This window comes from Magnolia sinica, chromosome 13, assembly GCF_029962835.1.
Source record: "Magnolia sinica isolate HGM2019 chromosome 13, MsV1, whole genome shotgun sequence".
NCBI lineage: Eukaryota > Viridiplantae > Streptophyta > Magnoliopsida > Magnoliales > Magnoliaceae > Magnolia > Magnolia sinica.
The window spans coordinates 7998726-8022375 of NC_080585.1; the positions used below are offsets into that span (position 1 = coordinate 7998726).

At 43.2% G+C, this 23650-nt stretch overlaps 2 protein-coding genes across 2 annotated transcripts; one reads left to right on the plus strand and one right to left on the minus strand.

Annotated features, from left to right (window-relative positions):
• Positions 1–234: 234 nt before the first annotated feature.
• LOC131223987 (protein SOSEKI 1) lies at positions 235–13063 on the plus strand. The gene is made up of 8 exons (XM_058219577.1): positions 235–342; positions 472–557; positions 5722–5852; positions 5938–6007; positions 7821–7933; positions 8355–8838; positions 11652–11756; positions 12480–13063. The coding sequence occupies exons 2-8, from the start codon at positions 508–510 to the stop codon at positions 12646–12648; spliced, it is 1122 nt and encodes a 373-aa protein (XP_058075560.1). The 5' UTR covers positions 235–342; positions 472–507; the 3' UTR covers positions 12649–13063.
• Positions 13064–15217: 2154 nt separating this feature from the next.
• LOC131222665 (uncharacterized) lies at positions 15218–21225 on the minus strand. The gene is made up of 4 exons (XM_058217819.1): positions 20452–21225; positions 18022–18276; positions 17842–17933; positions 15218–16433 (listed from the first exon to the last, which is right to left on the minus strand). The coding sequence occupies exons 1-4, from the start codon at positions 21046–21048 to the stop codon at positions 15638–15640; spliced, it is 1740 nt and encodes a 579-aa protein (XP_058073802.1). The 5' UTR covers positions 21049–21225; the 3' UTR covers positions 15218–15637.
• Positions 21226–23650: the final 2425 nt, after the last annotated feature.

Sequence of the window (23650 nt, forward strand, 5' to 3'; positions counted from 1 at the left end):
ATCTCAACTGCTCCTCGTGGTGTAGCCCACCTGAGTGGGTTACCGGTGCAAACAGAGGGTTGGGCACTTGATGGACGGTTTGGATCTTGTCGACACGTAGTCTTCCATCCACGTTTGCGAAAGCATTTTCGTTTGGATGTATCTTCGAGAAGCAAAAGGACATTCCGGTCATTAGCAATGTCCGTTGGAAGGGCGGCAGGTTCTGAATGTCTTATAAAACGGTCTCGTCAGATTCAGTTCTCTCTAAAAGGATGAGAGATTTATATGAAATTTCACTTCAATTCCTTGGCTCCGCAGCAGAAGCAGGAAAGACTGAAATGTGAGAAACAAGGACGAGATCAGGTCGATTCCCCGCTTCTTCAAATTCCATTTGGTTTCTTCTACTTTCTAATGCTCGTTTTTCTTCTCATCTTAAAATGCTTCTGATTTCTCACGTATTTTTATTTCTTTCTATTGAAGAAAATCACAGAGAGGGAGAAAGACGATCTGAAGAGGTTTTGATTCGGGATGGAATCGACGGACGAGATGGCGTTGATGAAGGAGCATCTCTTAAAAAGGTCAGAAACGCTCTGGTTTTCGCTGAAAAAATATTTGAAGTTGAATGCGGCAGTCAGCGTTTGTTCTCTAAACCATCCTTTTGCTGCCTGGAATGGAAGGTTAGGATTGCACAGTCAAGGAGGTTTTTGGGGCATTGACCATCTTAGGTGGCTGCCGCTGTTGGAGAGAGAGAGAGAGAGAGAGAGAGAGAGAGAGAGAGAGGCCGCCAGAGGGGGAGGTAGAGCCGGAGAGAGGGGCAGAAGGGAATGAAAAGGGGAATGAAAAGGTTCTCTCTCGTCCGAAAGCCCCGCACGGCTTCTGCTCATTTGGACGAAACGCAGCGCGACACGTCAGGGTTTCGAAGCGGATTGCGTACTGAGTAACTCAGTACGCTTAGCGTACTGAGTAAACTCTGTGGGGTCTACAGTGATTTACATATTTTATCTGCTCCGTCCATCCATTTTAAAAGATAATTTGATGGCTTGAGACCAAAAATTAAATATATCCAAATCTCAAGGGGACCTCACCACGGGAAACTGTGTGAATTGAAATTCTACCGTTGAAAATTTTTAGGGGCCAACAGAAGTTTTGGATCAAGCCGATATTTGTGTTTTTCCTTCATCCATATCTTTGTGATCTTATAAACAGGTTGGATAACAAATAAACATCAATTTGGGCCCTAGCAAGGTTTCAACGGTGGAAGTCATTATTCCCACTGTTTCCTTTGGTGTGGTCTAATGGACTTGGATTGTGTTATGTTCCACCCATCTCTAGCAACGAACTTGCACATCTGTGTGGGGGCACACTGATGTATCTATTTACGGCTGTCTCTCTCTTTTTTCAAGATGATTTTAAGGTATGAGCTCAAGGTAGATCTATTGCTCAAATGCACCACACTAAATAATGGGAAGCGGATTGCGTACCGAGTAACTTAGGGTACTGAGTAAACCGTGTGGGGTCTACTGTTATTTATTTATTTTATCCACTCCGTTAATCCATATTAACAGATAATTTTAGGCTTGATCCCAAAAAAGAAACAAATCAAAATCTCAATTCGACCACACCACAGGAAACTGTTTGATTGAACCTCTACCATTGAAAATTTTTTGGAGGTCAAATAAGTTTTGGATCAACCCCTAAAATTAGCAGTAAAAATGGATGGACGGTGTGGATAAACCACATAAACTCACAGTTGGCCCAACGGAGTTTACTCAGTACGATAAAAGCGTACTGAGTAACTCAGTACCCAATCCGATTTCGGTTCCGGGGTTTCACCCAAGTCGCGCCCTCTCATTCGTATGAGGCCTGCGTATATGCACAACATACATGGTCTTCAGTTCTCGACCATTTGTTTAGGGGATGGTGAGTTAATCCAGACCGTTGTTGGATAGGCTATTCTCAGAAATTCTATTGAAAATTAAACCTTGACCTTTGGATCTGCGGCACAAGGATGAGAAATGCAACAAGGATCCAGTGTGCGTTTATCAAAACTCACTCAACCTAACGGTCTCATCTCATCTCATCCGTGGCAGCCTTCTCATACATGCACACAAATGCGAAATAGACAGGGACCCATACTGGTGGGATGTTCTCGGTATCTGATTTCACCAGTTCCATTTTGGACCTCCATTCCGTGTTATTCTTCTCACGCTTTCCCCATTAAACCGTCGAGCCCATGATTTGGATGGCCTAGATAGCATGCGTCTATGTCGCATAGGTGAAATAGAAGCGGCAATGGGCTGGCCTAGTGTCGGGGTTGGCTATAAGGCCTAACCTGTAGGGCCTGGCTAGGTCCGTCCGGTCTTGTAATATCTCTATATTGTCCATTCATTTTCTCTGATGACTACTCACTTGGTGATTCAATCGAGCCATAGGTTTCAAATGATCCATATCTAAGAAATTCTCTGAGCCATCACCTCCATCCACAGCAATGCCTATCATATAAAGAGCCTTTACATGCTGTTGAATGGAGGCCTCACGCGCGCGCGCGCGCGCCCACACACACACACACACACACACACATATATATATATATATATATATATATATATATATATATATATATATATATATATATATATATATATCTGAGTTGTCCATTCATCCTATAATCTTGATAATTCGATCAGTCCAACGGTCGGGCCATTCATCATTGTCCCCTTCCCAGACACCAAACTTAGATTTCAAGACCGGGCCCAGGCTTCAGGCCTAGTTTAGGTGCTATTTGCCACCCGTGAGGTGGAAATTTGTCAGAAGGCGTGATGTAGTCTAGCTTTTGTTTTATACCGCTGGTAGACGTACACTCGACAATGATACGCGCTAATACCATCCTGGACGTCCAGATAATCAACTCCATTGTTTATGGAGCACGGTACCAGTCCCGCACTATTCATGAGATCTAAACAGTCCGCTAACACTGATTGAATTCGAACCGCTAGCAGTTTTCTCTCAACCATCCATTTTCAATCCAAATTCAAGTGGCATAAGAGGGTCATGGCCATCCAATCAATGTGATTTTTCAGGCCTATACAAATCATCAAGGTAACCAACCATTTCAAAGGTCCTAATATGGGGAGGGGCTTTCGGAGGGGGGAGAAACACAGAAGGAAAGAGAGGGAGGGGATAAAATTCAAGCCGCGTGTTTATTTGCATAAATCCAAGCCGTTAGTTTACAATCACTTATATTTTCAAAGTCCATAAATCTCGTTCTCTATTTCGAAAATCTTATTTAACATCCCAAGAAATCTCAAAAGCCATCCCTCTCCTAAGAGGACGTCTGGATGGGAGTAAATGGGGAGCGTGGAATGCTGGGACGCGGATTTCCTGGAAGTGGCCTGACCCGAACTCGGTCCAATTCAGGACCGAGTCAGGGTCATTTGATTTGATCCGATCCTAACTCATGCTGGCCTTAAACGATCCGAGTCCGACTTGGTCAGGAAAACCGAGTTGGATTGGTTGTGCTCTATAATGACTATGTGAATCTGGCCAATTTTATTAAACCCCAACAATATTCGGATGCTGCAACAAGCTGTGATTGATGATTTCCCTATGCACATTCACCCATCAAGCACAGCTGATAAAGAAAACACAAGTGATAAAGAAAAGTAAGAAAAAGTACCAATACCAACAAAAACAGATTTTTTCCAGCTTCTCGATTCTGTATTACCTTCTTCCCCCTCTCTATATACTTAACAATAACCAGCTCCTTTGTTGAGAAGACTGGAGAGAAAGAAGATCGAGCGTCGCTGATCGGGCAGTAGCAAAACGCAGCGCTCGTTCGGTAGGCGAGTAGGGTAAGAAAAAAATAGAGGGAAGGGTGAAAAGTGAAAACGATTAGGGTAAAAACAACGTGAGATTTGGATCTGCTTCATTTTTTAGCTATGCCCAAAAACGATCTTTAAAAAATGTATTGACAGCGATAAAATACATACATCATGTTGGGGCCTATATAGCCCCATTGTTGCTGCTGACAGTGTCGGTAGGCAATCCCCCTCCTGTATGCAGGAGAGTGGTCTCCAACCATAGCAAAGACTCTCTAGTGGGCCTTACCATGATGCGTTTCTGAAATCCACTCCAATTATCAGGTGTGTCAGCTCATGTTAGGCGAAAGGCTAAAATAAGGCAAATCAATGATTAGGTGGGCCACAAGAAGGGAAACAATTGAGAGAATGATACCTCACCCTTGATTTTTGATGGGCCTGACATTTTTGTAGAATGACTATTAATGCGTCACTCCACGTTAGGCATCGGGCCAAAAAAGAAGGCTCACCTGTGAATGTGATTCAGGTGGGCCAACTCAAAAGAAACAGCGAGAAGAGAGACATTTACCCTTAAGTTTATACCAGGTCCACTGAGATGAGTACCTGAAATCCAATCCAAACCATTACATGCCATGTCAAAAGTTATGCCTCAGCAGCAAAAATCAGGCCTATCCATTATTCACTTGGTTTATACAAATGGAAATAATTTGGATGGTGAGTGTCACACAATACCTTATTTTCAATCATGTGGTCCACTTGAATGACGGATGGATCAGGTTTTAGCGCACCTGATGGTCAGAGTAGATTTCACACACACATCACAGTATAACCCACCCAAGTTACCCACCCTTTTACTGGCATATGGCATACCATCTCTCTCTACACACGCGGAGTGATGCCCTAGTTGAATTGGGACACTTAGACAACACAGTCGATTGATCTGGACTTTCCATCAGGTACAACCTGAGCTGCATGTGCTGCCATATGAATATCACACCCTAATGATAGTTTTAACTATCTGATCAACGGCCTCAAAAATATGGACGGTCATGATCATTTTGTAAAAAATAGGCCTAAGCAACGTTTTGGCCCATCTATTTAATAGCTCCTATCACAGATTACTTATTATTCTGAGTATTCACTTCAATGCAGGCCCCACCGTGATGTATGTCAGACATCCACACCGTGCGTTTGGTGGGGCCCCTCCAGGTTATGAAATGTCGCAAAGCTCGGCCATATCTAAAGGACCAAAACTCAGGTAGGCTACACCATCTGAATCACGCTTGCTTGAAACTGGGTGTAACCCCTCGTTCGAGTGGGACACACACGATGGATGGGCTGCATGTCTAAACCACATCTCAGCGGGAATGGGCCTGATTTTTAGGCCCATGGTCCACCATGAAAGCGTGCGTTTGATTGATGGGTGGATATCCGACGTACATCACGGTGGGCCCTGAGAGCTCGACCTCATCGGAAGCACTTACAGTTCCAATCATCAAAAGCATCTATAAATAAGCTCCGAACCCGAGTACGCTCGCCTTTTGGCCTTTGTCTGCAGCATCTCTTCTTATCCTTCTTCGATAACGTGAAAAAGAGAATCACATAAAACAAAAGGAAAGAAAAACCTTAGGTATTCTCGTCTCTCAATGCCATTTATTGTCTCCACGAGGATTCGTTTACTATTCTGTATCTGCATCTCTAGGCCTGCAATTTCATCTATATCTTGTGTTCTGATCGAAGCGATTGAAATCCGGAAAAGGGATTTCTCGATTCGTTTTCCTCTTCAGCTTTTTATTTTTTTCCATTTTCTGCAATCGGACGGCCGAGATTCGAACATGAAGCCGTTCCTTTTTACCGCTCTGATAAGGAGGAAAATCGTGTCCATCTATTTGAGAAAGAGAAATGCTTGTTTCTGGTGGTGCAGGAGGATGGAAGCTAACGGGGGAGAGATGAGGAGGATCCACGTCCTCTATTTCCTGAGTCGGATGGGTAGGATTGAACATCCTCATCTCATCCGTGTCCATAACATGAATCGGACGGGTGTTCGGCTGAAAGGTATGCCCGTCAGATTCTCTCTCTCTCTCTCTCTCTCTCTCTCTGTTTTTTTTTATAATTATTATTTCTTTGTTTTTGGTTGTAGACGTGAAGAGATGGCTATCGGATCTGCGAGGAAAGGACATGCCTGAATCATTCACCTGGTCTTTCAAGAGGTTTGATTGCTGCACCCACAGGCGCACTTTAGACATCTGCAGTCCATAACCCTATCCAGAAGGCCTGGTTGTTGTAATGTAATGATGCACCATTCAATGCTCGGCCCGAGTTATCTGCATGCCAGTGGATGATTTCAGTGGCCCGGATTTCCACTTGAATCTGCCATTGATGGCAATAGACTGAAAATCTCCAATACGGGAATATTCTGGCCATTTGATTGGTGGTAGTTAGCATTCCAGGCCAGTCATCGATAATCGGTTTTTGGCCAATGTCCCACCGGATGAACGGTCTGAAATTTCGATCGATTAATGTTGTCCCATCTGTCTTGGACATAGACAAACCGGTACCTCGGGCCGAGCATTGTTCAAATCTTCACGAGAAGGATTCGGGCGGGGAGTGATTTTGAAGAGGTGATCCGCCGCACGTGTGCCAACATAGTAAGTGTACGAAATCCTGTCTAGGGGACATGTACGGAGCCACAACTTAGGGCAATCCACTCATCAGGTGGGCCACACCACACTTTAACGGTGAAAGTAGACTGTTATAGAGTGTTTGGTGCATGATATTAGAAAGCATTAGGTACGATGGGATTAAAAAAATGTAATTATTACATATGACGAGAAATGTCTACGACAAGCTTAACACCATGCTATATTCGTGTCATGGCGGCATATACTCTTGGGTTTGCTGTCCATTGAACAGATATACCTACCTTTATTTACAATTATTGAGAATAACATATATGTGTTATATCCACACGGCTCATTTATTTTGCAACCTCATTTTATACATAAGCTTAAAAATGAAGTAGACCTAGAGCCTACGTGGACCACAGCACAGAAATTAGTAGGAACAATGATGCCGACAGTCGAAATCTTCTTGCGGTCCACCATGACGTTTATTTGCCATCTAATCTATTCATGAGGTTGAAAGGACGGCCCCAAAGAAGTTTTCAATGGTAGGCATTCAATCCCTGCTACTTTCAATGGTGGGTCCCCGTGAGTTTTGGATTTACTTGATTTTTTAGCCCATGTTCTAAAATGATCTAAATAAATGGGTGGGCAGTGTGGCTGTAGCCCGCGCATCATGTTGAGGCCTACACAACCTGCTAACATCAATTAAGTTTTTCAAGAAAAAAGAAAAAAGAAAAATCTGGGTAAGCAAAAAGCTATATCAAATGCAATTCCATCTAATCTAATTCCAAGTTTTCCATTCTACTGATCAAATGCAATTCCATCCCACGTAATCCCTACATGTGTGGGCCACCTGAGGAGGGGACCAGGATCTCGCACGTCTCTCGCATTCGCACTTGTCCCGAAATTCACGTCTTCAAATTTCAATAGATCCATATCTGTCTGCGCTAAAAGACCGATAGGCTGGTAGAGTGTGAGGAATGATACGCAGGCACTTGGAAATTTCAAGCGTCGGATACAAACATTCAAATTAACTCAAAATACTGCAACCACACCAGATGTATGATGAACTCAAAATTAAACTTATTTGATTACCTGACTATCGGATTAGTGGACGTTTATTGGACGGTTAAAAATGAAATATCCAACGGTCCTACTTCTGTCCTATTTCTTCTAACAAGTGTCTACGAATAAGAGGTTAGGACTGTTCCACCCATTTGATCTTGGGCTTGTGACGCAGCGAAAGTCAGCTGCACAATCCAGTCGATTTTATTTGAGTTAATATATCCCACGTGTACATTTCTATGCGCCTGCGTATCAACACGGAGCCTGAGTATCATGTCATATAACAATTGTCTTCTCTATCCTCTCGTCTTTTAATGCGAGGAATGGATTGCAGGCGATATAAGACAGGCTATGTTTGGCAAGACTTGCTGGACGAGGATCTCATCACACCCATTTCCGACAACGAGTACGTCCTCAAAGGTTCCCAGATTTCGGCTTCCGCTTTTGGTATTCCATCTTTTCCCATGATCCCCGTTATTAGATACTCGGTTTTGCATGACGCTTGATACGCAGGCACTCACATTAAACCGACTAAAAATTCTGGAACTATCCATGTTTAAGTCGCAATTTAAAAAGTAACCTCTGGTTCGTGGACACTTTTTTGTTGAAATAGGACCGTTGGATGTTTTCATTTTTAACCGTTCAATAAATGTCCACCAATCAGATAGTCATGATAATTTTTTGTTTCATGATACATCTAAACTGGAACTCATAATCGAGACAGTTTGATTTGCATTATTTGAATTCCATGTATGCAAAATTCTAAGTAATTTATAAGTGCCTGCGTATCATCCATCAGTGTCCGCCAGAGTATCGAAGTTTTCCTCTCTCCCGGAACGCTAGCTAATCCAACGAATTTCACCAACAGATCGGTGTTCTTGTAACAACTCAATAACCCCGACACAAATACCCGATACGGCTAAGGACAAAGCGCAGCAATCTCAAGAGGATCCCGATACAAAGGCCGATATTTCGTGCCAGCCGGCTCAGATCGAGTCGGAGGTGGGCGATTCAGCAAGAAGAATGGTAGCTTTCGAGGTCGAAGAAGTAGATCGTACGGCCGAGAGTATTGCGGATTCTTCGTTTCCTGCGTTTGGAAGCTTAAGGGAGAAGAAGAAGAGTCAACGGTCGATGGGAAGGAGCTACTCGATCGGGGCTTCTAACGTCTTCCGTAACCTGCTTGCGTGTGGAGTGGTGGAGACGAACGAATCGACGATTGTACCGACAAATCGGCGAAGTGCGCCCGTTCCAAGAGAAGAAGAAGGGAGTAAAGATGTGTGTGAGGTGGCGCGTTTGGGTGGATCCAGGAGGTTTCACTCTCGCTCTTTAAATCAGCAGCAGCAGAGCAGCGGGCAAGTATAAATTACCAGACGTAGATGGTGAACTTCAACTCAGCTCATATAGCTGCACGTGGCATGCATGCGGGTCATCTGGACCGTTCAAGCCGTGGGCCCCCCTGTGGATGTATAAATGATCGGACAATCTTGACTATTGGTATCAACCATTGAATTTGGACCAGTGACCGTTTTCATTTCAATGGTTCATCGGATGCCGATTTAGTTGGATGATGGATCGTCCCACTAGGTGGGCGTCACAACTTCGAGTGGCCGGATTGGCGTTAATTCATACCACATGCAAACACCGTTGAAAGTTAGGTTGTCAACAGGCCGGGCCCACAAAGTAAACGTTAGGCCTTCGCCCCGGTTCAGGCACGTCCAAGCCCAATCTAGATTAATATCCCCGCCTCACCCACCTGCCACCCATTCTGCAACATCGGGCTATTCACTAGGTGGGCCCCACCGTATATATACAGGTGTCTAAAAATTAGGGACGCGACATTAGCGAGTCGGCTACTGAAGTGACGTCACGATCTTCTTTGGGCCCACCATGATGTATGTGTTGTTTACACACTATCCATCCATTTGGAGAAATCATTTTAAGGCATGATCCCAAAAATGAGGCAGATCAAAGGTTCTAGTGGACCCCACTACAAAAAACAGTGGGGATAGTGAGGCTCACCATTGAAACCTTCCTAGGGCCTACCATTTTGTTTATTTGAGATCCAACCCGTTTATAAGTTAACAAAGACATGGAATGAGGTAAAACACAAATATCAGCTTGATCGGAAACTTATGTGGCCCAAAGAAGTTTTTAACGGTAGACATTCAATCCCTTTCTATAGTGGTGATTCTTTGGATCAGTCCCTAAAATGATCTTTCCAAATGTATGGACGGTGTGGATACAACACATACGTCATGGTGGGGCCCACAGAATGCGGTGACGTCACTTCATTAGCGAAACGGGGCAACTGTCAAGCTCAGTAGCTAATCCGCGTCAAAAAACTAGGCTACTACAGTCGTACGTTGGACGTCCACATTTAACAGACAGGCTTGAATTTTAGGCCGGGGCTCAGCCTTTCAGGCCAGCCTTGGATTAAAAACGTTCAAATCGTGGGACCACTATAGATGGATCATATCTTAAATGTCTACTGAATATCCCGTTCTAGCTAAATGATTGGTGGACATCTCATGGACGGTTTAAATGGAAAATCATATACCATGAAAAAAACAAACCTCAATTATTATGAGGTTGGAATAGTCTATTAAATGGACACGTGTATGTCTATAGTGGCCTGACAAATGCATTCACTCATACCAACGAGGCAAACGCGTGCGAGATCCTGACCGTTCATCTATGTGGCCACATGGTTAATGTGCCATGTGTCAAGAATCATCCTGGTCTACTCTTGAGGTGGGCCAAAAATGCACAATAGGCTGCAAGCCGATCTATGGGCCTAGTTGCTTGGTAGAGCGTGCCCACGCTTCGCACGTACGTGTCAATGTGGGAGAGTGCACATGCGCGAGCGTTGTTTGAAATATTCGGAGGAAGGCGGACAACAACGGTTCGTCCCAATTCTAATAAGTGGGGCCCGTAATTGGGTGATCCAGACCAAATGGGACATGCAGAGAGCATCTCCTTAATAGGGCGACAATCGTAAACGTCCAAATCGTAGCATAGAAATAGAGGGTTGATACGAAAAATACGACAATGGTCCACATCCAAACGAAAAAAAAAAAAAAACAGAACCAGAGGCTGTGGTTGAGTTCTTCCGATATCGGAAAGTTTTGGAGCATGGTCCATTCGTCGTGAATGCAATAGAACATGGTCTCATTCACCAAGCATGGGTCCCAATTGTACACGCATGTATGGGATAGAAAAGTTAGATGTAGGCTGCCCTGTACCTCCATCTACGAACAGGAAAAGTGAAAGAACTATATGCAGGGGGTGCGTTCATCCAAAACCTAGGTGGGCCACAACGCAGGTAACTATGTAGAATCATTCCCAAGTTCTCGAAATTCACGTGTGTTTTTATCCACGCCGTCCATTCATTTTGAAAATTTATTTTAAGTGACGAGGTAAAAAATGAGATCAACCAGATGGTCAAGTGGACCACACCACAGGAAACAGTGGGGATTGAATGCCTATTGCTGAAAACCTATTGGGCCACAGAAGTTTTGGAGCATGCTTATATTTATGTTTTCCCTTCATCCAGGTCTATGTGCCCTTATGAACAGATTCGATGGAAAATAAACATCATGATGGTCCCTGGGAAGGTTTCAACGGTACGGTCGTTGTGGTCCACTCAGCCTTTGATATAACTCCTTCTGAGCTCATGCCTTAAAATGATCTTTCAAAATAGTCGGACAGCTGGGATAAAACGCATATATCACTGTCGGCCCTACAGAGCCCCTTGGAGGACCATCCGTATTTAACCAGTCCTGATGGGTGTAGTACCCAATCAGCGCCCTTTTTAGGGTCTCTTCATCCCAGTGGGGTGCATCGAATGAATGTATTAGATGCATGTGAAATCTGCTGAGCCCCACAAGCAGAAGTTAAATACAGCAACTATTCACATTTAATTTGTGTAAATGACCACAAGCGTTACAAGGCATGTCAATGACCATGCGTCTGAGCAATGCGGGGCCCACCATGATGTGGGATGGATGACTTCCCCGGGGTGTAGATCCCAAACTAAAGCCTGATACATAACTCAGGTGGGCCACACCGAAGGGAAGAATGTAGGACCCACCATAGAATGTGGTGTCCACCGTGCAATGTACATAAACATCGCGGGTGGGCCCTAATGGATTTGTTATGTATACAGGGAAAACTACGAAGAGACTGATAAGAGTGGGAGAAAGGGAGCTGAATTCGGAAATCAGAAAAAGGTTCCTTCTATTTATAAGCCCGTGTCCGAGCCCAATTGTTCGTGAGTCACTCCTTTTCATTTCTCTTTTTATTCATTTTTAATGCTAAAATAACTAAAATGCCCCTGTAGCCCGTCAATTTCCCTTCAGCATCAAGGTAACGAGGGGCATTAACAGTCAAGCATTGGTACTGGTTTGCTTACTGCAAATTACACTGGTGGAGGGCAAACTAGATGCACGTGTTAAGATCATACAGACTCACCAGGCAATCCTAACCATAGATTCCATGAATCTTGATGAAGGATAATGCGAACATCAGGTGGGGCACAAATGTGAAGAGAATTGGAATCATTGGTCAATTCCCCACCCAAGGTAATGTAGGCATGTTTTCTTTATATAAATGGGATCTAAGCTCTAGGGCTTGTCTGATGAGCAGCTTTGCCCCTGTATATACATAGCTCACATATATTAGGTTCAAATGTTACTAGTTTGAAAGTTAATATGACAGAATGTTAAGCTAATCTCATATAGTCATACTATATGCGCTTTTCATATGTGGAACAAAAAAATAATTTTTACCATTCAAACAAAGAATCTACTGAACTCACATATGACATAATACATGTAGCACTTCCTCAGTGCTGCCATGTCATTTCATACCGGGTGCATCTAGCACCCTCCTGCACAACCCTCAGTGCTTCTAAATTCTCAAGTGTCGTTGCATAAATCAAGTTGGATTGATCCCATTCAGAGAATTTGTTTTTACGCATTGATGGGAAATGCAGGCAATGTGGGAAGGGATTCAAGCCAGAGAAATTACACGCCCATATGAAATCTTGCAGGGGTTTGAAAGCTTTAGGAAAAGGCGAGAGGCCCATTGGAACATCAACAGACGAGATGAAGCCTAAGGAAGAAACCCTTCGCTATCTTTTACTCACCCACACCAACAGCTAGTTTTGTACTCGCGGACAGGTGGTCAGGTGGGTCAGTCCACAGATCGCCTGGGGCAAAATTCGGGCAGGCCACTCATTAGATGGGCTAAAACCGCACACTGAGTTGGAGCATCGACTGTCCATCAATGCCAACGGTGTAGCTGCATCGTAGCTTTCACCATGCGTCATCTTCATGAGGCCCACTTTTTGCACGGCTCAGATGTTCTTCTTAAGTGAATAGCAACCATAGTGTGTGAAAGCTGATATACGACAATGTTAGGTGAATATTTCTCATTTTATACATATGTAAATGGTTTTTAGCATTGTCCCATCTTGGATAGTCCGTTGAGGTTCACCAATATTCTATTTTCACCATTCAATCTGAACCGTCCAACTCAAAGTTTGCCTTTTGGATGAGAACCATTGCAAAATTCAAGACTAATCACATCCCTAAGTTTCCGATCAATGGACTTTTCAGGAACCCATCTTGAGTACCCAAAATCAGGTAATCCATTGAACGGTTAGGATAATCCGATTAATGTGATTTTTGAGGCCCAAGGCTTGAGCCTAGTGTTACAGGCCCGGGCATGAAAACCTAGGCCTGGCCCGTTTCAGCTCAGGTCCACATCAGTCTTCTGCTGGATCTCTTCAAGAAACAAAATGCAGGAATGAATAAAGAATCAGGAGTAGAGATTAAGTGGGCAGGCCGTGCGACCAAAGGAACAAAAAGCAATGGTGAGAACAACAACAGTTCCAAACCAGGCTAAAATAACCTAAGCCCAAGCCCACCCGGACTGGAAGTTGACCAGTCTTACATGCAGGCCCCCACCCAGCTCATAGGCCTAACTTAAAAGTTCCAATCCTGGATAAAGTCTGGTTAGCCAGCCATTGCCGCCCATTCATCTATTGAACAGCTTAAAATCGGAATGATATTCAACCAGTTTCGTCCAGCCCTAAGGTGGGACACTGGAAAACCTATATCACAAGGGCGCATGTCGGTAGGGGATCAAACATATTACATGCCCTACACATCAGCTTCATATTACTGGGCCGGTGGCTATCTCACTTAATAAAAAATTTGGATCTTTCTTGTTTTTTAATAAAAATTCCAGTGTTGTGATTAAGGGAAGAGAACCAGAGATAAGCAGGGCTGTCAATAGGCTGGACTGGACCCTGACCCAAACAGTTCAAAGTCTTGGCCCTAAGACAACCCTAGGCACAGCCCGTGATAGCTCGAAATGGAGGGTGTGGGCCCATCAAAATTGAGACTAAAGCTTAGTCAAGATATCTCAGATCCCATATGCCCAGATAGGCCATGACTTTGGACAAGAAAGAAATTAAAGTGGGAAATTATGGTGACAGATAACAATTGTCTTTTCACTTGGACCGCTAGATGATGGGACCACTCAGACAAAGTGTCCCAATATTCCACCTTACCATTGCATAATATCTCTGGTGATTGCAGCAGCGCAGTGACTGTTTGATTCTGTTTTCATTGTTTGTCTTTTTCCTCTTCTTCTTCTTCTTCCTTTTTGACAGTGATGACAGCAGGATGCGTCATTTTACGTCATAAACAAATGAGGTTCAGGTCTTCAGTTATCCAAACCATTGATACTCTGTGCCCACTTTGGATGGCCAATGCACCTAAAAATCTCCCTCAAGGAAGCATCCTCACCCTGGAATATGTGGCCAACTAGTGCCGATAAAGAACATATATCAGCAGTTATCAGTTAACCTGGAGAGACCAAATATTCTAAAGCTAGGATCTTACTATCTGAGATATTTGTGCATGGATCATCCAAAACAAGGCCCATCATATCAACAGTATTGGATACAAAGTGAAAACCACACAACCAGAGCATTCTGCAATAACTGGCAAGAAAATGCTCAGGCGCAGGTAGAGAAAAGGATGCCGGCATGCGATTCAACTGATTAACTTAGGAAGTGGGGCCGTGCCATCCATGTGAGATGGCCCATGTAACCAGTCAATTTGAATGTGGGCATTTTTCCTCTCACGCACGTATTGAGGAACGAACCCATGGATAAGAAATTAGTGCAAAATCATAAAATTTAACTCACCTGTTGATGATTTATTTCCCAACAGATGAGTGGTGCATGATGGCATCAGAGGCCGTAACTTTTGCACTGTGGGTTTCTCCACTCGTTGAGATTGGATCTGTCCACACATCGCTGATCCTATGTTGCATGTAACAGCCTGTTGTGCACAATGAATGAGACCCAAGTCAGGCAACCTGTGTGTAAGAAGACCTAGTCATCCAACTGCTGATGGAGGAGCCTATCATACCCTGGTGCACCACTTATCAAGATTGGCCCCACTGTCAAAAACATTTTAAATCGTGAAGTTCATAAATGATGAAGGCCTGAATCTACCTTTCAAAAACAGACTGGAATTGCTGGGGGACAGCTATTATGATAATGATTTGCCCCTTCGGTATAAGAATATATGACATCAGAGCTATGCGATCGAGCTCGTTCAGATCACATCTCTGATTCATATCCCTTACAACCATGCATTTCAAAATGGCAGAAAGAATTGAGAAGGATACAGTAAAAAGAAAAAAGTAAATGAATTTCAAACTAGCACGATAAATCCATTTATCATGTATATGAAATAGAAAGTCATTCGCAGTAAGGATCACCCGCTGTATTGATCAAGAAAGATCAGTAATAAGGTTAGACACATATCTATTGATCAGGGAGCAGCTTTTTCCATTGGGACAAAGCTCCAACCCAACATCGACCTCTTCTTCAAGGGGGGGAAAAGTCGAATTGTGCTGGTCAGATTCTGTCACCTATGTGTGCATAATACATGTAAGACTGTACTTCAATGAATTCATTAGAAATTAGCTTGCTTGAATAATATTCTGTCAGCTCTTTCCTTCCCTACTAGCTACTGCGGCGGAATACAAATTCTTGAGTAAGAACCTGTACCGCTTCTTCAAATCCTCCACTCTCATCCAACTCGAGTCCCTCTACTGTCAGTTCTTTCCTTACCTACTAGCTACTGTGGCGGAATCCAAATTCTCTAGTAAGAACCTATACAGCTTCTTCTTCAAATTCTCCACGTTCTCATCCACCTCGAGTCCCTCCCCAATTGTGTCCTCCAACCATTGATTCACTCTCTTAAGCTGCCCAAGAATACCTGCAATCTCACCATCTCCATCTCCTTCTCTCCCTCCAAATCCATCATCCAATGCGCTGTCCAAGTACCTGAAGAACCATCCGCGAGAAACTGAGACGAGACTTTTTGCGACTGATGCCATCTCCCTCAAACCTCTTCCTTTACACTGCTCACGCTTTTCACCGCCAGCCTTGTTTTTTACTGGCATTCCCACCCGTCTAGAAGAAGATATCCCCTTGGTGCTCGAAGCAGGCAAGCTTGCCTGTTTCTTTGGATTCTGTTTGCTGTGAGAGATGGGATTCTTTGGTTTCCCTTCGTTTTGATGCAGTGAAGTTTCCAAGACCAGATAGTGATGTTGGTCATGGTGTAGGTTCCCCCTCTTGTCTTGCTTGCTTAATAGAGAAAACGATGATAGGTCCGTCTCTAAAGCAGCTTGGACCCATGATGTAGCATCTGCTGTTTTATCAGTGAAAATTTTGGGAACTTCTTGCGGCTGAAGCTGTGAACCAGTGGCTGTGGAAGTTTCCCTTTCCGAATATCTCGTCTTGAGCATCGCATCTGTTATGGTAGCCGCTCGCTGCATACTCTGATGGAGGTTTAGGAATTGCTCAACCAAGAGCCGTGGAGAAACTTGTTCAGCAGTCTCGCAAAGTTCTGCAAACATGCTGGAGAACGCCAGGTTAACAAGGACAGTAATGAACAAGGAAGCTTGATTTTCATACATGCTCAAATTTGAGAAACAAAATGATTAAATAGAAGTTGGAAGAGTTTCCTGAAGATGAGGATCTGATGCAATTTTAGTACCATTTGGCAAACAGTACCACCCATATAAACCAAAGGATCGAAACATTTGTCAATGGATCCGGACTGGGCCATGTGGGATTGAAGCATGTCCAGGTGCAGCTGATGAGTTGACTGAATCCATGGCCAGCCTAGCCCATGAGCTAAGGATCAGATACAACAGGGACAAGCCCATAAGCCCAATACTCAGCCCACCAAAGGGAAGTCTATCCACTCCAGCAGGATGCACAAACAACATCATGATACGATCTTTCACCAAGAAAAAAAAAATTTAATTAAATTTTAAAAATTAAAAAAATAATAAAAAATAAAAAACACTTTTTCACCAAAATTATTTAAAGCATTTTAAGCTACAGCAAGGTCTTCAATCTACACTCATGTGGGTAACTGCATACCCCTGCAAGCCACATCGCACTTCAATGTTATTGCAATCATTTGGTTGCAGAATACATCCTGAGACTCACAAGGCCAAATTAAAAACTCGCACATCACTTGGAACAAGGGGATTGAAGTCACTCTGTAGTTTGCATTTCCAACAGGAGTAGTATACAAGACAAACTCTCACAGGTTATGATTACACTCACTGTGATGGAAATGGCCTGAGGTGGTGTTGGTGAATCCTTAACCTTGACAGATTCATCAAGGAATGGGACTTACTCCTATTTAATTAGCTCTCTCCAGCTCGACTCTCTTCCTTCTAAAGGAAAAACACCTGTGAGAATTCTTCACACATAAGCACTTCCATCCAAAATGAACCCGTTGAAATATAGGCTTAGAGATAATGAGCCCAACAGCACTCTTTGGCTTGCAAATATTCGTCCCTGCAACCAAATGGGCCTTCCTAGTTTGATTAAGATAACTATAAAGCCGTCCATGTATGCGCCAATACTGGCACCTCATTTGCACCTAACACCAACTAGTGTGTGTCTAAGTTAAAAGCACCTTAAACACCTGACGCAGGGGAGGACGTGAGGTCATCCAGACCATTTTTTATTTTTTTTTCAAAGACAAGCTTGAAAGTTGGCATCTCAAAATTCTGAACTGATTACACCATGAACATGACCAAAAATTGTGTGATGGATGAAGAGACAGCCTCCCTCCATCTCTTTTTCATGTGAGATGAAAGAAGAAACAGGGAACCCACATTTCTTCAGAAAAGAAACACATACATGAAGACATTTGAAACTCATAAAATAGTGATTAACCCAAAGCTCATGGGATTATTCAATGACAACATATGAGAAAGCTAAAAAACCAGTAAAAATTCAATACCTCAAAGATTGAATGACACTCTCCGCTGCAGATGCTTCCTGCAGAGCATCCACTGCAGCCAAAAACGCAGCATTCCTGTGATGCAAAGCATCCTAGAAGTACCATCAATTTCATGGAAAATCAATACTCAGTAAAGATGAAATGTTATTCATAGTCGTGCAGAAATAATATGGAGCATACCTTCCCAAAATCATGAAGACTAGATGGAAGTACATCCCAGGAAATGGTCTGATGCCAATTTCTAGGACCAAAATGCACCTTAACTAGATGAGATTGAATATCTGCCTCCACAGATGAATTGGTCTCTCTTTTTGATGACTTGCTCATTGGTTTCAATGCCATGTGATTGCTCTTATTTTTCAATGGGGAATTGCTCAAACTTTGACGTCTCAAGGATGGTTCATGCCTGGGAGAAGCTTTTTTATCTGAAAGAACCTGCCAAACAGAAATACGACCAGCACAACTATGACCACGGAGAAGATAACAATATCGCCATCTAGAAATGGGTATGCACAACACAAAATGTTAGACCATGATTGTATTAAGGTCAAATTGCTTGATTGATTATGTAAACAAGTAGGGCAATGTCAGTAACACTAAAATATAGAAAAAGCCTTCATTTAATGTGGCAACAGCATATTGACAATGACAAAAGAAAATGCCAGAACAATAATCTGTTTACCAACTTGATGCAGACCATTTTCACAATTTTTATTTTTTGCAGGTACATTTTTTTTAAAATTCCCATACATAGTTTCGATAGGTTCGTATGGTGTTGTTATGTAACTAGTTTGAGAAAGATTTCTTGTTGTTGGTAATTTTACAGTTGTGGCTTCATGACATAAATAGCTTGGAATCAGGTCTTGGAAAAGCATAAGACCATGTTTGGTAGACACCTAAAAATGATAGATTCCTGGTTGTTGGTAATTTTACAGTTGTGGCTTCATAAATAGCTTGGACTCCCGTCTTGAAAAAGTGTAAGACCCTGTTTGGTAGACACCTAAAAATGAGTTCATCTCATTTTAGTTAACAGAATTATATATTAGAGATTTGGTCTCTAATACATAATTACGGTTAACACGAACTCAGTATGCATTGGAGATCAAGATCTCTAATACATAATTACTATCAACAAAAATGAGTTGATATCATTTTTAATGTCTACCAAACAGGACCTAAACTCTTCTTCTTCTTCTTTTTCATGACTCAAGGTTAGATATATTCCTTTTGTGTCTGATGCAAGACAGCTTTTAATATGGGAATGAGGAATTTTCATTACTTGGATGTTTCTAGAAAGAAACCATACATTAGTAAGAGATTTTGGGAGGTCCCCCGGAGGGGGTCTATTGCCGTTGTTTTTCTTTTTTTCACAGCACTCTTTCTGTTCCAGAAATGATACAGGTTGTACAGACCTTTCAGTAGATTAAGCCATTCATCTGGTGTGCCTTGCATCAAATGAACCATGCCCCAGCATCACTCAGATCAGAGATGTCCCTAGCCATTTGATTCAAAGCTAGCAAATGGAAAGTGATTGCAAATGGTCTACAGTTAACAGAGTCCAGTCTATGGTTAGAGTCACCTGATTTGGGGGGTGAGCGGTTTGCCTCTCTTTGCCTGGGGCTGTGTGGGGTCCACAGAGATATCCGTGACAAATACACTTCATCCATAGGTATTGAAAGATCACAATAGATATTCTAAAAATCAGGCAGATCCAAAACTCAGGTGGGCCACACCAACAAAACAATGGAAACAGCAACGTCCACCGTTGAAACGCTCCTGGAAGTGACCATGATATTTATATGCCATCCAAACCATTCATAGAATTATTACCACTCAGATAAGCTGTAGGAACAAATATCATCCTGATACAAAACTTCTGCCACTGCCAGCCGTTCAATCCCCACTGTTTCGTGTCGTATGGCCCACGTGAGTTTTGAGTCTGCCTGATTTTTAGAATCATATCCTATTGTAGTCTTTCAAAACAGATGGACGGGGTGGATTTGTCACAGACATCTCCATGAGCCCCACACAGCTCCGGCTCTACACACATACAATTTGTTGGGCTGAGCAAATTGCAAAATAGAAGATTGTGTATTCGCCCACTACCCGCCAACTCCTACTCAAATCCTACTTTCTCCTCTCTTGCTGTGCCTGCAAGATTCATTGACGTTCAGCAGCGGGCTCCACCGTTTACGTGCCATGGCCCAAAGCTCAGCACAACCGATCAACTAGCGGGCCGCCACCATGAAATGCGTGGGGTCCAGAATCAGACCGGTCCAATCATCACGTGTGCCCAACAAACGGTATGAAAAGATGGACGGTTAAAAATCATTGACAAGGGATCATCCACATTCAACATACACATGAGGCCCAACTGATAATGGGCCGAGTCTAATCACTGGGCTACACCTCATAAATTGTGGGGCCCACCATTGAACGACTCAGATCACATGCCGCAGCGATTAGCCTTCGTTTTCAGATTACATAATCCCTAATATTTGTTAAAAATGTACCATCTCCTCCCACACATGAGAATCTATACATACAAACACGATTCACAGAATCAAGAATAAATAAATAATGGCGAAAGAGCGAAAAATGGAGACTTACAGAAGCAGAATCTGAAGAAGGTGACGTCTCCTTCTCCTTCCACTTAGAATCCAACGGCTGAGGCTTCACGACTCCATTCTTCTTCGGCGCACCAGCGCTCCTCTCCCAACCCCGCCGCAGCGAATCCAAGTTCGGCCTCTTCTCCTCCCTGCAACTCCCCCCCAACGACGCCCGCCGCAACGATTTCCCATCCGATATCGGTTCCGCGTTCCGATGCCGGAACGGTAGCAGATCGCTGGAAACCAGGTCTTTGGGATTGCCGATGCACGGCCGCCTCCTCGGCACCGGCTTCACGCCGCGGAGGACCGGAACAGGCGACGCCGAATCGAGGCGCGCCACGTGGACGAACTGCCCGAGCTGGATCTTGTCGCTGAAGATGAGATCGGCGTCCTCGTCGGAGATCGAGACGTAGGTCGAGTGCAGCGAGTCGGAGACCTTCAGGAAGAAGCCGGAGCTCTGGAGCGGGTCGTCCGCCCCGCCGGACGGGACGATTCCAATGACCTGTAGGAGCGCCGTCCGGTGCTCGCCGGCGACCCTGACGTCGGTGCTCGCGTGCTGAAGAAGCTTCGAGAGTACGCCTGGGGTTAGAGACGCCATGGATACAGAGAGAGATTTCTACGGCAGAGATTCTTCTGCATCGATCGAGAGAGAGGGAGAGAGAGAGAGAGGAGGCAGGAGGGGCTTTTTAGTAATAAATCAGGTGGATCACGTGACTAGGTGCGACGAGGCGGGAAAAGAGGGTTCATCGATTTCGTTTTCAGTTGCAGGGCTTTCTGCTGCGAGCTTTCAGGAAAAAAGAAACCATCAGTAAGGGTAAGCCAGGGTACGATGGCCTCGTATCTAAGTATGGTACGGTGCCTGGTTCCACCCCCGGATTGCATCCTTACATTGATCTGGGCCGTTCATCTTCTCAATACCAAAAATAGAAACTATACTATTATAACTATGCTTCATTTATGATCCTAACCTTTGAATTTTGGATTTGAACATAACACATTAAATATTCATCTTCATAAATAATCACACGCCCAATAAACTTTTCTTACAATTGCCTCAGTAGCATAGAATTCAGAATATTAACGGTTTAGATCATTATTTAAAATGCAATCCGGAGAGCTAAAACCAGCCACCGTACCATTAATAAGTAGGGGCCACCGTACCCAGCAACCCTTCTCAAACCAGAGAGGAGATGGTGATGGGAGATGCATGGCGCGACGTTTTCTAGGCGGGAAATTATTTCATACTCCGGCAGTAGAGTAGGACGGTTCATACGCCGATGCTCGTATTTTGAACATGTGGCCCACTATAACTCAATTTAAACCGTCCAAGTTCTGGGACCTCTCATCAAAAGAAAATTAGAATGAATAAGTTAATTTAGACTTTGTTTATTGGTCATTTATTAGTTGAATTAGGACACTTATTATTTATCATTTCATCCATCCTTTTAGAGTCCACCAATCGGCAAGTTAAAGAGATCTCGTTATTGTAGTTTTTTTTCCAAGATTTAGGGGTTGTTCGGCACCTTGGATTGAAGGGGATTGGAGAGGATTAGAGGGGGTTTCAAATCCCCACGGTTGTTTGGCAGCATAAAGCAACTGGGGATTGCCAATCCAGGGGGTTTTCAATCCCCTTTTTGAGGGAGTTTGTAATCCAAGGTGAGAACTTGGATTACACCTAAAATCATTTGAATAGTTGCAAGTATAAATGTATGTCATTGTACACTATTATTCTACTGGACACATGGCTTACTAACAATGATCAGCACCGTCCAAACATTATTCATGTAGATCAGCACCGTCCAAATATTGTCCAACACCGTCCAATTATTGTCCATATCAATCAGCAATTAAAATCGTTGGTTAGTCACTCAAACATGATCTTGTGCTTGTGGTCCATCTAAGACTTGGAATTTCATTACTTTTAGGCAAAACATATATTTTAATGGGCTTACCACAACCATAGTGTCAAAAATTATATATCTCACTAACTGGGGATGTTAAAGTTGATTTAGTAATTAAATTCAAACCCCCGTGATTATAATGTATAGGTATTTTTGAATTAAAGTTGATTCACAATCAAGGGTAACAAACACACCGAGAGGATTGCCAATCCAGGGGGTTTCTAATCCTGGGGGTTGCGAATCCAGGGGTTCCAAATCCACGCTCCCAAACAGGCCCTCATAGGATTCACTATTTGAACGGCTTTGATTTTATTTATCTAGATAACACGTCTGTTCTCTTGCGCATGTCTATCAACCATCACCCTCAACCAGAGTATAAAGTTTTTTTTTTAATTTATAAAATAATCCGTCGTGATGATTTCGAAAGGCCGGGAAAAGACAAGAGAATGAGCATTTTGTACCCGTTATTCTAGGATATTCCGGCAGAACAAGTTACTGCATACTCATGCGTACAGGTGGTACACGTGGCGTAAGTTTACCGAAAAACCAAATCATTAAATTAGTGGGACCCACTGTAGATGGTGTGGTCCTAGAAACAGATGGCTCATGCGACCTCATCTCAAAGGAAATTTGTTTCTTAAATTTGGACCGTTGGTTTTTTCATGTTTGGCCCATCCACTGAAAGTGCAACAAGCAGCAACTTACTATCAAATCTTCAGCGAATACCCTAGCTATGGACTGTTGGGTCCATGATCTAGACCGTACGGTGAACTTCATAGACTCCTCGTGTCCGATTTCCTTGTGCGTACATATGTAAGTTCATGATCTTCCAAGTATGGAAATTTCCTACGACTTTATTGCAGTAGTCGATCTGGATTCCAAGTAAGGTAGACGGAAAGGACAGGTAATGACTTGTGGGACCCACAACCACAAGAAAAGGTTCGTTCGATAGTTAATTATTTGATACTCCGGTTGCGTGTGATGCCTGATACGAAGGCACTTAAAAATGATACACGTGGCATTTACTAACTCACACATAAACCGGCTAAAGTCTGCAACTCACATTCTTCCAGTTACATGTTGAAAATTAGATTGCTTAGCAATCCGAACCTCTGATTCGTGGACACTTTGATTAATGAAATAAAACAATTGGGTACTTTTTATTTAACCGTTGAATATAAATCCATAAATATGATAATAAAAGCAATCGGATTAGTTCATGATACATCTAAACTTTTTATGCGTAAACTGGACGGTTTAATATAAATTAAGCATATGCCACATATGTAATTTCTATAT

What these genes read in the sequence shown, in the direction of transcription:
- LOC131223987 (XM_058219577.1), top strand. Translation starts at nt 508, where the DNA reads ATGGAATCGACGGACGAGATGGCGTTGATGAAGGAGCATCTCTTAAAA. An exon ending in GACGGGTGTTCGGCTGAAAG is followed by an intron (nt 5,853 to 5,937) that starts GTATGCCCGTCA and finishes TTTTGGTTGTAG; the next exon opens with ACGTGAAGAGATGGCTATCG. An exon ending in GATTTCGGCTTCCGCTTTTG is followed by an intron (nt 7,934 to 8,354) that starts GTATTCCATCTT and finishes TTTCACCAACAG; the next exon opens with ATCGGTGTTCTTGTAACAAC.
- LOC131222665 (XM_058217819.1), bottom strand. Translation starts at nt 21,048, where the DNA reads ATGGCGTCTCTAACCCCAGGCGTACTCTCGAAGCTTCTTCAGCACGCG. An exon ending in GTCTTCATGATTTTGGGAAG is followed by an intron (nt 17,934 to 18,021) that starts GTATGCTCCATA and finishes TGGTACTTCTAG; the next exon opens with GATGCTTTGCATCACAGGAA. An exon ending in AGTGTCATTCAATCTTTGAG is followed by an intron (nt 16,434 to 17,841) that starts GTATTGAATTTT and finishes GGCGTTCTCCAG; the next exon opens with CATGTTTGCAGAACTTTGCG.